We start from the raw sequence: 12,813 nt of genomic DNA, 5'->3' as shown, positions 1-12,813 counted from the left end.
TTACAATATTCCCTTAAAGGCCAAGTGTGAAGTAATTTCATGAAATGCCCAATAGGGTCACAATGAAAGTACTTAAATATTGTCCACCAAATAAAGCATGAAAAAATGTAGATGTTGTATATTTGACAAAATAATCGATTTTCCGAAGTTCCAGCCTGAAAGGGGCGGAACCCAGAAGAACATGAGGAACTCACATGGAGAACAGCGATGGCAGAGCTCCATTCGGCCACATGCAAAGCATTTCAAACAATGATTCAAACAGCGATACAAGCGATCGATCAAGCGCAAGTGAAGATATCTAAGTTTTTGAAGAGTTGGATGAAGAAGAGGAGGTTGGAATTTTACATGTTGGACCTTAAATGTACGAGCCAGACGCTAATCAGAAAGCAAACAGACGACCTGGCATGGAATGGAGACAAGACCTATCAAGATTGGTAAAATATAGGCTGGTATTACTTTTATGATTTGAAGATCCAGGCATGTGCACATAATTTTATGTTTTTGTCTATCTGATGACATTGTTTAAAAAAGAAAAATCAGACTTCATGTTCAAGCAGTTAGCCTACTCGGTACTTGAGCATTCATTTTATCAAATAATTTTTTGACTTGTACTTGAGAGATTTTTGGAATGAATTTTTAAAAATTTGTACAGTATTCCATCCATATACTTGGATTATTTCAAATGTTTTCATAAACAACGGAATTTTTGATTGATGGGTATAGAATCAAAATCGTCTTTGTTGGCCAAGTATGTAGAAGACACAAGGAATTTGTCTCTGGTATAACACGCTGCATTAGTATAATCATAAACAAGGACACAAGATAAGATAAGATAAGATATCCTTTATTTGTCCCACAATGGGGAAATTTACAGCCTCCAGCAGCAAGAATGTATGTAGAAAGAAGAAGAGAAAAAAAAAAACAACAACAAACATGCTAGAAGTTTCTTGGTCAGGACAACTGTGTTGTGCTCCCAGCATGCACCGTGTCTTGTGTCAGGGCACATTTTCCACCACCAGGACAAGAGTCAGCTGTATTTAAAGGGTTTCTAGTGTTTCACAGAGAAATGTTCCAGAACTGTGATTTGGACTGTTTTTAGAGTGGTTAATGTGGACATGTCGTCTCTCATAACAAAATACTGGAATAAAAATAAACAAATGAAGACAATTGAATACAAGGAATGTAATTTTTTTAATTTCTTTTGCAATCTAGTCTGGTGCTCGGCAATAAAGGTTGACTTGTCCGGTCTGGTCTGTTCAGTGCTGTTGTCAGAAATTGCGGGTCGACACACACATCACCAGTTCTGTACTTATTTTGAATGGCAGTCAGTTTCATCACCTCTGACAGTCAGTCATTCACATAGTCTACAAAAAAACAAAAAAAACATATTGGGATGATAAATATTTAGACGACATATGGGTAGATGACATACTCAGTATGTAATGCATCTGTCTGGAATTACTTTTTATTTCATAACTTATCATAAGTTGCATCCACCAGTATCTTTCTCAGAGAATACCCACCACTAGTATATTTGGGATAAATATACAGTAGGAGTGTATTCCTTCCTTTGTCACTTTCTGTCATCTGCCAGCATTTTTATTATATTGCATAGCAGCAAGAATTATTCTGCAATAGAAGAAAAAAATGCCTTATCTTATTAAAAAAAATAATCACATTTTGATGAAATAACTTTATATCTCAAAGTTCTACATTTCATGCATATCAGTTTTCTTTAACACACCTGCTTTTCATTCCATTGTACGAGAAGTGGTACATCTTTGGGGCAAGGTGATTCAGTACACTGTGAAAAGCTTCCACGCCACTGGTCTGTCCGATGTGAGACATCTTCATGACATTGTTGACAAACATGGTCTTTGTCAGGAGTTCCACCACTGCGACATTTACTTTGGTAGGTATGACAATATTTCTATTTTTTAGGGTTAACTAGCAGGCAAAATCTAACAAAAAACCCAAAACCTGGTAATAGCCATGCCTTTTCTCTAGTAATTGGAGGATTTAAACAACTATCGTGCACGTTCTGCAGGTGGTCCACACATGCCAGCCACTTCTGCTTCTTTTCCTCCGGTGCTGGGAGGAAAGTGCACACCAGTACAAATGGCACTTCAAACTTTGTACCCAATCCTTCAGGATCGACATGCTCTTCTTTTTGGCCAAGGAGTCCAGTTTCTTGCACATACCTGTATATTTAATATGAAAACTCGTGAAGTCACGTGCATGTTATATGACCTAATCCCCAAACTAGCGTATTTATAAACATTGAAATACACTAACCTTTAACAATGTGCCAAGAATCATAATAATGGATGACTTGGGTCCAATTCTCCCTGATCCATTTCCCCAACTGGCGCTGGCGATGCCTGTTGGTAACGACAACTTTTGCATTGAAGCCTTCCAACTCCGAACGGCATCTTTTCAGGCCCTCCAGCTCCATTCCCCCAGTCTCGCTACTCTAAAGGATGCGTTTAATACGCGTCATGACACTAAAATAATTGGCATGTAATTATGCCGCATATAATCTACAAAGCAGCTCACTGCCTCTGGGCAAGTCGCACAGTTTTCCAAGAGGACGTGTCATGTTCATTCATCAACAAAGCAGCGCTGCCAACCTATTGAAATGTACTTCCAGAACAATTTGTCTGACTGCCATTATTACTCATCGCTGATATGAATATAATCGATCGGGTTTGCCTCAAGCCGAAAACTAACGTCGCTATAGCTAGCTTCTCCTGTTCAACGTTGCTAGCTTCTTGAGTTACCTTTCGGCTAACGTCGCTTCCGCCTACTGTTCATTCCACAAGAGTTGGCAGCTATGCTTTGAAAAAATCATCAGCTCGTTTGCCTCGAGCCAAAAACTAACGTCGCTAACTTCTGTTCAACGTTGCTAGCTTCTCGAGTTAGCTTTTAGCTAACGTTGCTATCTTCTACTGTTCATTCCGCAAGAGTTGGCAGCTATGCTTTGACAAAATCATCATCATCTATCCAAAAATCACACTTACTTTTTTGCAAATCCTTGATCATAAGCAGACCGGTTGAGAAAGCAGTCATCTTTGAAGTGGAGATGGCAGAGAACACTCGTCGATGATAGCGTGAAATTCATTCGCTTCGTGCGAATAAAAGATGCCCATTTAAGTGCCCTGCTATCCTTTGGCCACTGGCACAACTTTTCTGTCAATTGCGAACAACACATCGCCACACACCGCAGTGGCATCTTACCAACAAGCAATGCAACAATGCTGTTCAATGGAAGGACTTCCCTCGCATCTCTCTATGTATCGTTATTTCCGAAGATTGCCGAAGAAAAGCATTTTTGTTGTCAAGGGCGTTGCTACGGGTTAAACAAAGAATCTGGAAGGATTGCGTTAAAAAAAAATAACGGAAATATACTTATAATTGTTCAGTCATTGATATTACTCAAAAACATGGTTGGCCAACTTTACTTCACACTTGGTCTTTAATGTCTATCTGGATAATTGTCCTTTAAGCGTGGAAATATCATGACTGTGATTTTATATTTCTGAAAAACTTTGTTGTGCCTATCATTTTAAAGGACAATTTGTCCTGACCTGATCGGATGCCCAACTCTGGTCCTTGAGATCCCTATTCAGTCTGTTTTAGATGTGTCCCTCCTCCAATACATCTGATTCAAATGATGAGGACCATTATCGGGCTTCTGCAAAGCTTACTGATGAACTACTGAACCATGCACACCAAAACCAGCAGACATTCAAATTGCTTCTTCTATATCGCCATTAACTCTCGAAACAATTGACTCAAATTCTATAGTGGCACTTTGCATCTTTTCATTTTTGCACACCCTTGAAGGACAGTATGACCGTAGTGATCATTGTCGTTGATCAATATTCCACAGCACTAGACACTTTAACGCAGCGGTCACCAAACCCCTGGCCATGTACCGGTACTGGTCCATGGGTCATTTATTACCGGGCCACAGAGAAAGAATAAATGAGAAACATTACTCCCGTTTTATTAATTTCAGAATCTGAAAGATGTTTAATTTTGAAAAAATACTGGATTTTCTGTGAAATCCGTCTAAAGTATGTTACACGTGACGCAGGTTAAGGTGAGCTTCTCGGCCACCTGGTTACTGCTAAAAAGAAACCCAGGAGCGAGCAAAATGAGTAAAAAAAACAATGGTCTTTGGAAATTTCTTTGAGAAGGGGAAAAGGCCAGGAGACAGAAGAGGAGCCTACGACTTTCAAGAAAAAGAGGGCTGCATTTTATGTACATTATCAGGAGTCCTACTTAACATACGGATTTATCTCAACGTGAGATTCCCATGCACCAAGGCCACTCTGCATAATGTGGGGCGATGGTGAGTTGTATTTTTCATGCACTTTGTAGAGTATATGCGGAGTTTCTTATTTTGAAGGCACGTTTAAACATTACCATAGGGACCAGAGAGTGTTGCGGACAGATATGACGTTCCTCGGACTATGGTTCGTGGTTTTTTATTGTGTTTAGAAAACACCTTTGTTTTCATACAGGTCACATCATATTATTTTGTTGTATTTATCCACACCTTAAAGGCAGATCCCTGACAATATTGTCTGACAATAAATTGGTACGTGGGGCAAAAAAAGTTGGGGACAGCTGCTTTAAAGCGCTCAAGTACTTTTCTGCACAACCAACGTTGAACTAGAATTAATGCCACAGGTCACTTAAAAAATTGTGCAACGATTTTCTACATCAACTGCACAACCGTCATTGTATGAGAAGTACCGCACCACTGATCACTTTATCTCTGCTTGATGACTGTCCACATTATCGCGCAGATGTCATTGGGTGGTACTACTGCACAATTGTACATTATGGAGAGTCTTTCTATACCGTATTTTCACGACTATAAGGCGCCATTAAAAGTCTTAAATTTTCTCCAAAATGGACAGGATGCCTTATGGTGCGGAGCGTCCTTTATATGCGCTGAGTTCCAAAATCTGACTGACAGCCGACACGCTGTTTATATAGAGAAAAGGCGGAAGTGACTGTGGCCAGGCATGCGGGAAAGAAATCGGCCAATCAGGGAAGGGTGGGCGTGTATATATACATATATGGAGAGGGAGAGAGAAAGAGAGAGGGATAGAGAGGACAGGCAAGCTAGTCCGCCAATGGTGAAGGGTGGGCGTGTAAGTGAACGCTAAAGGGACGCCTCAAGCCAGTACCAACACTTGTATAGAGTGTGGCAATGTGCATTGTTGCAAAACAACTCCGGTTTTGGTTTCTAAGAACCCCTGAAAATAAATTCGACAAAAAGACACGCCTACGAAGCTCAGTTCAAACTTAAAGCCACCGGTTATGCTTTTGGCATGCGTGCCCATCTCACAGCAGCGGTGAAAAAACAAGTCAAGCAAATGAACTCTGAGCTTGCCGTTATTCCCGGAGGCTTGACTAAAGAACTCCAACCGCTGGACATTGGCATCAACCGGGCGTTCAAAGTAAAGTTGCAAACGGCATGGGAACAATGGATGATCGGTGGCAAACACAACTTTACAAAGAGTGAGAGGCAGCGCTTGGCGAGTTACGCCACAATACGCAACAACGAGAGGGAACGCTGCGTTTTTGATGGATACGGTACTTGCACAATTGTTCAATTTTTTCTACACACACACGCGCTGCCACCATGTTTCGCTCTGTTCTTTACTTTCAAATGTGGGAAAGCTTCACACGAGAGAAATGTTGACTTTGCTGTTGCTACTCCTTTCCGCTCGGCAATGCGTAGCAACTCACACTAGCATGTGATGCATTCAATGACAACTGAGATGTGCAGTCCTCTGCTTTTGATACAGAGGATGAGGACTTTGATGGATTTCTGGGTGATGATTGATCGAAAAACGTGAGAACATTGTACGATGGATAAATAAAATACACCCGAACTCAGTTCTGCTTTCGTTGCCTTTTTAAAAATGTGTTTTTAGCTTATCTGTATGTCTTGGCATCCTACCGTATGCTTCAAGCTAACGTGTTAGAGTGCGCGCATGCATGCCGTATGTTTAAGCTGGCGTATGTTTTACCACTGTAAAACTGCGGCCATTAGTACGGTGCGTCGAATAGTCGTGAAAATACGGTACTTTATATGGCATGTCTTTCTTTATCCTAGTTGCTTGTTACTCCAATACTGGTGTAGCTCATACTACCGGGGATACATTTCCTGTGTGTTTTACATTCTTAGCCAACAAAGATGATTCCAATGCTGAGACATCTAAAATGGGCCGAATCGGGGTTCTCGAGGACCAGACATAGGAACCCCTGTTCTAGCATAAAATAACTTACTGCTCTTGTGCATTATTTAAATAGAGAAATGTTAACACCAGAAAGCAGACATACATTTATGGAACCCCTGTAAGATTTGTGCAGCAGCCTGTGTGTACCTTCATGGAAAGCAGGCGAGTCAGGTAGATCTCTGGTATGGCCTTGGCCCGCTCTCGTTCCCTCAGACTGCCCCTACGATGTTTGGGCAGCTCAGGCTCTTCGTTGGCCTTCACCAGATGCCAGAGTCTTACACCGCCTTCATCTGCATCCTCCAACATCGGCGTTTCTGTCACAGTGAAAATGTTTCAAATAATAGTTTTTTCCCACACATTCAGAGAAGATGCTCCATAAATTCAATTTAAGAATTTTGCTTCTCCCCAACATGTAAAGGCACTTGTCAGTCAGGAAATCTCAATTCAATATACTTCCTTGACAAAAATTACGACTAAGCTTTGGCACCATCTTGTCCCTATTTAGAAGTTGTAGAAAGAGTACAAAAAAACAATGTCCGACAAATGGCTTTGTTTGTTGGGGAGAAGCTAAATTCTCATGGGTAAGTAATGGAACATCTTCTCTCGTTGTGAATGCACTAATGCATTTCTGTGCTTCCCCCCCCCCAAAAAAAATCAAACAAGACAATTTGTAAGGGTAATAGTTTGAAATGACTTGTGTTTTGGGACAGTAGTTTGCAGCATATTTGCTCTATTATATTAAAGTAATGCATATTTGCATTAGTGATTAAGAATAAGAAATGTGGAAATTATATAATTTACAAAAATGTCTGACTTCTTCGCAAGTGAGCTAGAAATAGAGCCTGCACTTGTGTTTTTTGTGCCTGAAATGGGCAGCATTTTTCACAGCCTCACTTTGTTCAGCGGAAATGTCGGTGCCGTTGGACAGTCTGTGACTGGATGGATGGATGGATGGATCGATGGATGGATGGATGGATGGCGGAGTCGACAATGAGAAGAAAGGAGCGTCAGCACAGAGCGCCGATGCGTATGTGGAACTGTGAGGCGAATCGCCGCTTGGAATTGAAGCGGATTTACATGGGACAGGAGAAGTGAGCCAATCTCTTTTTCGTCAATGGATGCTAGAGCTTCTTGTTTGCTTTCAAATTTAGCTTGTAGCAGACGTGTGCCCAACATTACGTCTTTAATCCACTGGTGAAAGGACACTTTGATTCTCTCCTCTTTCATCTAGAACTGCTTCAAACAACAAAGCGTATGCGGAAAAGTGGTTAAGATCGCGTGACTGTCTGTCTTATGTGTTTGTATTATTTTGTCATTTTATGTTAACTGTTCTGTTGATGGCTGCGCGGGTACCCGCAGCGGCTCCTCTCTCTCCTGTGTTTACACTGTGGTTGAGAGGAAAGAAATTTCATCTGTTTTGCATGTTTCACATAGAGCATATTTGACAATAAAGTTGGTTCACTTGACTCGAGGAGGCATCAAAACCTACATGACAGGTTAGCACGCGCGCGCGCGCGCACGCACACACGCGCACACACACACACACACACACACACACACACACACACACACACACACACACACACACACACACACACACACACACACACGGAGGTCAATTTGGACTACAGAGCTCACTCACTCTCTCCAGCCACATAGTCGTGGTTGTCATGGTGGATGTGTTTCGTGTGCCGAGGGACAAGAGCTACTGTTGCACCATCTGGGACCTGTAGTACAGCACAAAATATAATGTTGGTATTCATGTTTATCACTTTACCACAAATTAGCTCGTGTTCTCACTTGCGATGAAGCATATTTGGGTGCAAGAACTGACCTTGTAGTGTTGCAGGGTGTTGAGACGTTTCCAATTGCCTTGGATCACGGATGTTAAGTCTTCATCTGACAGGATGAGATGACCGGCAACACCAGACCTCCACTCTAAACAGTAAGACAAACAGCCCAGAATACGATCGTAAATTATGCTTCAAATATTTGTACAAAAAGTTATTTTAGTATCTATTACAGTGATGTACTTGTTATTTCTGACATAAAAATGCAGCAAAGAAAGAAAGAAAAAGAAAAAAACATTTGGTCACATGCAACTGTGCACACACACACAAATGTGTAAATAATTCATATACTGTACCAAAATTATAGGTGTCAATTTATCACGTTAATTGCGAATAATTAATTACAGTCATATTTCGCGCGTCATGTTTTTTAATTGCGTTAATCTTAATTTCTAATTTTCTTGTTTCTGTAGGTGGGTTGCCTTTTTATAATATCACTTTTTATGTGTTAGCTTCCTGTGTTCAAGGTGTTGAGGGTGGGGAAACAATTCTCAGTCACAGCCTAAAGCGGACATTGATTGGCTGTCATTATGTTAGGGCTTGTTTAGCATAAGCTGATTGGCTCCCATCAGAGTTTGGCGCGTTAAGTAAGCAGTGGTGGGGAGAGGAGAGGTGAAAATGGAGGAGCATGCGAAAGTTCTCAGCATAATGAATGGAAAATTTACTTTTTAAAAACGCCCTGACGGATTGATAAAAGTATTGTTGTGACTAATTTGTAAGGAGTTTGCTCACCAACGAAGCAGCCCAAGTTTAGCCTCCCACATTAATGAAAAGCACCCAGTCGCGAGTGCATCCACAGCTAACGTTAGCACCGAAAGCCTTAGCAATTTAGCTAGCCATAGCAAAGCTCTTCACCAAACTAAACTCAAGGAGAACACCCCGTGTACGAGGGATGAAGTCAGCATAGCTGCTGTGTCCACTGTGGCCTACGAGAAGTGATTGATGTTTATCTCAGCACTTTATTTTGTAATGATGAACAGTAGTGATGGGTCCATGAGGCGTCATGAAGCGTGATGACACAATGACACACTATGTTGATACTGTGTCGCTGATCACTGACACTTGCTGGACTTTCAAAATCTCTGCAGGCAACCCACTTGACAGACTGAACTGAGTGATTTGATGACGAAGTGTATCCAATATCATTGACATTATTCATTATGTTTGAATCAAGTGAAAATTATGTGAATGAATATGCTTGTGGGCAAAAATCTTTATTCAGAAAAAAATTATTTGAGTCTGTTGCGTTTCTTGCATGCTATTCCCCCTACTGTGGCGAACACAATCTCACATGGTACTGATAATGCCGGCGTACAAAGGAACTCTTTTGCGAGGTGGGAGAGGTTTGGAAAAGCAATGTGTTGGTTCCTCCAATATAACAGCGGGTCTTGACTGTGTGCAATATTCCCCTCTGCCATGTATCGCTGGACCTCAGATATAGCATCTGCTGTTGAACTTCTTCCCAGTCTCCCTACTTCATCATCCAAATGTTGCCACAGGTCATCTAAAAAACGAAACCTAATAAAATTGGCATTTAGAACAGTTTCCAAAAAACAAACGAAAAATGATGAGTAACATGCCAGATGTAGTTGCAGAGGTGCTTTTATTGGTATATGATGTTTCTGTCAAATTCGACAATGGCAAATTCGACATTTCACCTGCAATGAAATATGTGAATGTAAACTAAGAGTTACCTTGAAATGGATTTGAATAAGAATAGAACAAGACATGTCAATAATCTGAGAGGCACTTGGTGAGACAAGGAGATTTGAATAAATACCTTATTCTCCAAAAGGAGATCAAAATGGTCCCACACGGCAGACAATTTGCGTTTCCCCGGGAGCTGCTCCATAATATATATGCACGTACTACGACAAGCGAGCGAGGGTGAGATCTGGCTTGTTTCAGCAGGCGGCATCATGTCGCTCGACGCACTTCCTTATAAACACAATTTGGCGGGCTTTTGCGGCATCGATGCCCCCTGGATTAAGTCGACGCAGTTCATGTATTGGTATAAGTCGACGCAGTTCATGTATTGGTCACGTGCTCGGTATTGCTCTGTAAGCTCCGCACGTGCATCGAAGAATTGGTGTTTCAGGACTTATCACGAATGAACAGCGTTATTTCTGAAGTGCTAACTTACAGCACTGTGATTTAAGGATCTGTTTTATTTATTTTTTATTGTCTGAAGCAAGTTCATTGTTGAGTACTTGTATTGCTCAGCAAAGTGTTCTCACTGTTTTTCTCACATGTTAACCTAAGCACTTTTTTATGGTCCTATTTTATTTTTGTAATTATTCGGAGATGAACAAAAACAAACAAAATAGTGATATTCCCTCTGGGGGTCAAAACTAAAGGTTGTAGGTAGGATTTGGGATGCGTCTCAAATAAGGCACAAAGTAAATGGCTAGGACTGCATTTGTTCAAGTCTATTTAAAAACAATAAAATACTTTATAATGCCACTCTTTATTTGTGATGTCAATCTTTTGATCTGCCTCAATAATGTAATGAATTTAAAATGAAAATGTTTTTTTCAGCAATTTTTAGATGAGATTAAAATATATCATTCATTCATTCATTTTCCGATCCGCTTTATCCTCAAGGGTCATGAGGGGTGCTGGAGCCTATCTCAGCTGTCTTCGAGCAGTAGGCGGGGGACATCCTGAACCGGTTGCCAACCAATCGCAGGGCACACAGAGACGAACAACCATTCGGGCTCATACCACACCTAGGGACAATTTAGACTGTTCAATCAGCCTGCCATGCATGTTTTGGGAATATGGGAGGAAACCGGAGTACCCAGAGAAAACCCATGCAGGCCCGGGGAGAACATGCAAACTGCACACAGGGAGGCCTGAGCTGGGATTGGACCTGGTACCTCTGCACTGTGAGGTTGACGCGCTAATCACCGCCCCAGATCAAAATATAGATTTTTGTAATTAGATCATTTAATTCCAGATCATAATGAATTAATCTCACATTTTTTTAAATCACTTAACAGCACTAACCGAAATATTCAAAAAGAAATGCAACACTTGATAAAGAAATTATGGTACATTTAAACAGGCTGAAACATAAATGGTGCACAGAAAAGTATGAGCCAGCATAGATGATCAGGAGGGAAAGTGGCAATCTCTGTGAGAGTACACCCTTTGAGACTGTATCAATGTTCTGGGAAACCAGTCACTTGATGAGGTTCGCTGTCAACACATGCAGATTTGCAAATTTATTTTTAATGAAAAGGAAAAAAAAGTGTGGAAAAAAATTACATAGTTTAAATCAGTGGTTTTTGAAGAATGATTTAGATTGGAGAAAATATCTTCCCATCCACGCATTTCAGTGAGTGTTATTTGTCTAAGTATTTGATACTCCCAGGGCCAGTCTGGTTTGATGCCCTGCGAACAGCGGCGTCGATTATAAGATAAGAAATTTACAATTAAATATACCTGTTCAATTGCTATTTGAGCGGCCCGGTAGTCCAGTGGTTAGCACGTGGGCTTCACAGTGCAGAGGTACCGGGTTCGATTCCAGCTCCGGCCTCCCTGTGTGGAGTTTGCATGTTCTCCCCGGGCCTGCGTGGGTTTTCTCCGGGTGCTCCGGTTTCCTCCCACATTCCAAAAATATGCATGGCAGGCTGATTGAACACTCTAAATTGTCCCTAGGTGTGAGTGTGGGTGCGAATGGTTGTTCGTCTCTGTGTGCCCTGCGATTGGCTGGCAACCAATTCAGGGTGTCCCCCGCCTACTGCCCGGAGACGGCTGGGATGGGCTCCAGCACCCCCCGCGACCCTAGTGAGGATCGAGCGGTTAGGAAGATGGATGGATGGATGGATGAATTGCTATTTGACACAAATAGTGAATCATGTAGTGACTAGATGATTCACTAATCCATTCATCCATTCATTTTATGAACCGTGCTGGAGCCTATCCTATCTCTCTTCGGGCAGTAGGCAGGGGACACCCTGAACTGGTTGCCAGTCAATTGCAGGGCACACATAGACAAACAACCATCCACACTCACTCTCACGCTCTTTGAAGTGACCGACGGAACCCGACTTTTTTTCCTCCTGTTCCCCCCTCCCCCTCTTCGGTTAAAGCAGCACGTGATTGGTCAAGATCCGTGGTAGAAGAGGAAGGGGAGGGTCTCACACACACACACACACACACACACACACACACACACACACACACACACACACACACACACACATACACACACACACACACACACACACACACACACACACACACACGCTGCAGTGAAGAGAAGTGGGAGGAGTTAGAGACACACACAGCAGCACACTGTGAGCAGCACACGAATAGGAGAGACAGGGAGACGAGAGAGAGCTCCATAGCGCTACAGAGAAAAAACAACACAGTGGAAAGTGGAAAGATGAGAAAAAGGATTGGAAACGCAGTAATCAAAGCTTACTTATATTGTTTTACTGTAAATAGTTAAAAGCTTATAAATATACACAATAAGAGATTGGAACTTTTTGTTGACCTTGTTTTGAGATGGGTCTTTGGTTTTGTACTTTGTAATTTATTTTTTGTAGCAGTCCATGTTGAGTATGTTCAGAAGAATATAAATAAAGCCATATAAATCATAAATATTTGATATAATGTATATTTTTCATCAGTAATTCATTTTACACATTATTTTACATTATTTTTGGTTGTAAATTAATGTAAGCAACAAA

General features: G+C 41.4%; 1 protein-coding gene and 1 long non-coding RNA gene across 3 annotated transcripts in view; both read right to left on the bottom strand.

The window, feature by feature from the left end:
• The window catches only part of plxnb1b (plexin b1b), a 211,945-nt gene that overhangs the window by 11,146 nt on the left and 187,986 nt on the right, over nt 1-12,813 (bottom strand). For both annotated transcript variants that reach the window (XM_052074990.1, XM_052074991.1), the window contains 3 exons: nt 8,098-8,201; nt 7,906-7,990; nt 6,411-6,577 (listed from right to left, as the gene is read on the bottom strand). In XM_052074990.1, coding sequence (XP_051930950.1) covers nt 6,411-6,577; nt 7,906-7,990; nt 8,098-8,201 — 356 coding nt within the window. The remainder of the gene's footprint in view (nt 1-6,410; nt 6,578-7,905; nt 7,991-8,097; nt 8,202-12,813) is intronic.
• On the bottom strand, nt 428-4,955 carry LOC127607197 (uncharacterized). The gene is made up of 4 exons (XR_007964004.1): nt 3,021-4,955; nt 2,296-2,473; nt 1,745-2,201; nt 428-1,629 (listed from the first exon to the last, which is right to left on the bottom strand). It is a non-coding gene; the product is annotated as an uncharacterized LOC127607197 (long non-coding RNA).

This window comes from Hippocampus zosterae, chromosome 9, assembly GCF_025434085.1.
Source record: "Hippocampus zosterae strain Florida chromosome 9, ASM2543408v3, whole genome shotgun sequence".
Lineage (NCBI taxonomy): Eukaryota > Metazoa > Chordata > Actinopteri > Syngnathiformes > Syngnathidae > Hippocampus > Hippocampus zosterae.
The sequence above is the reverse complement of the archived record's forward strand: the minus strand, read 5'-3'. Positions and strand labels throughout refer to the sequence as shown.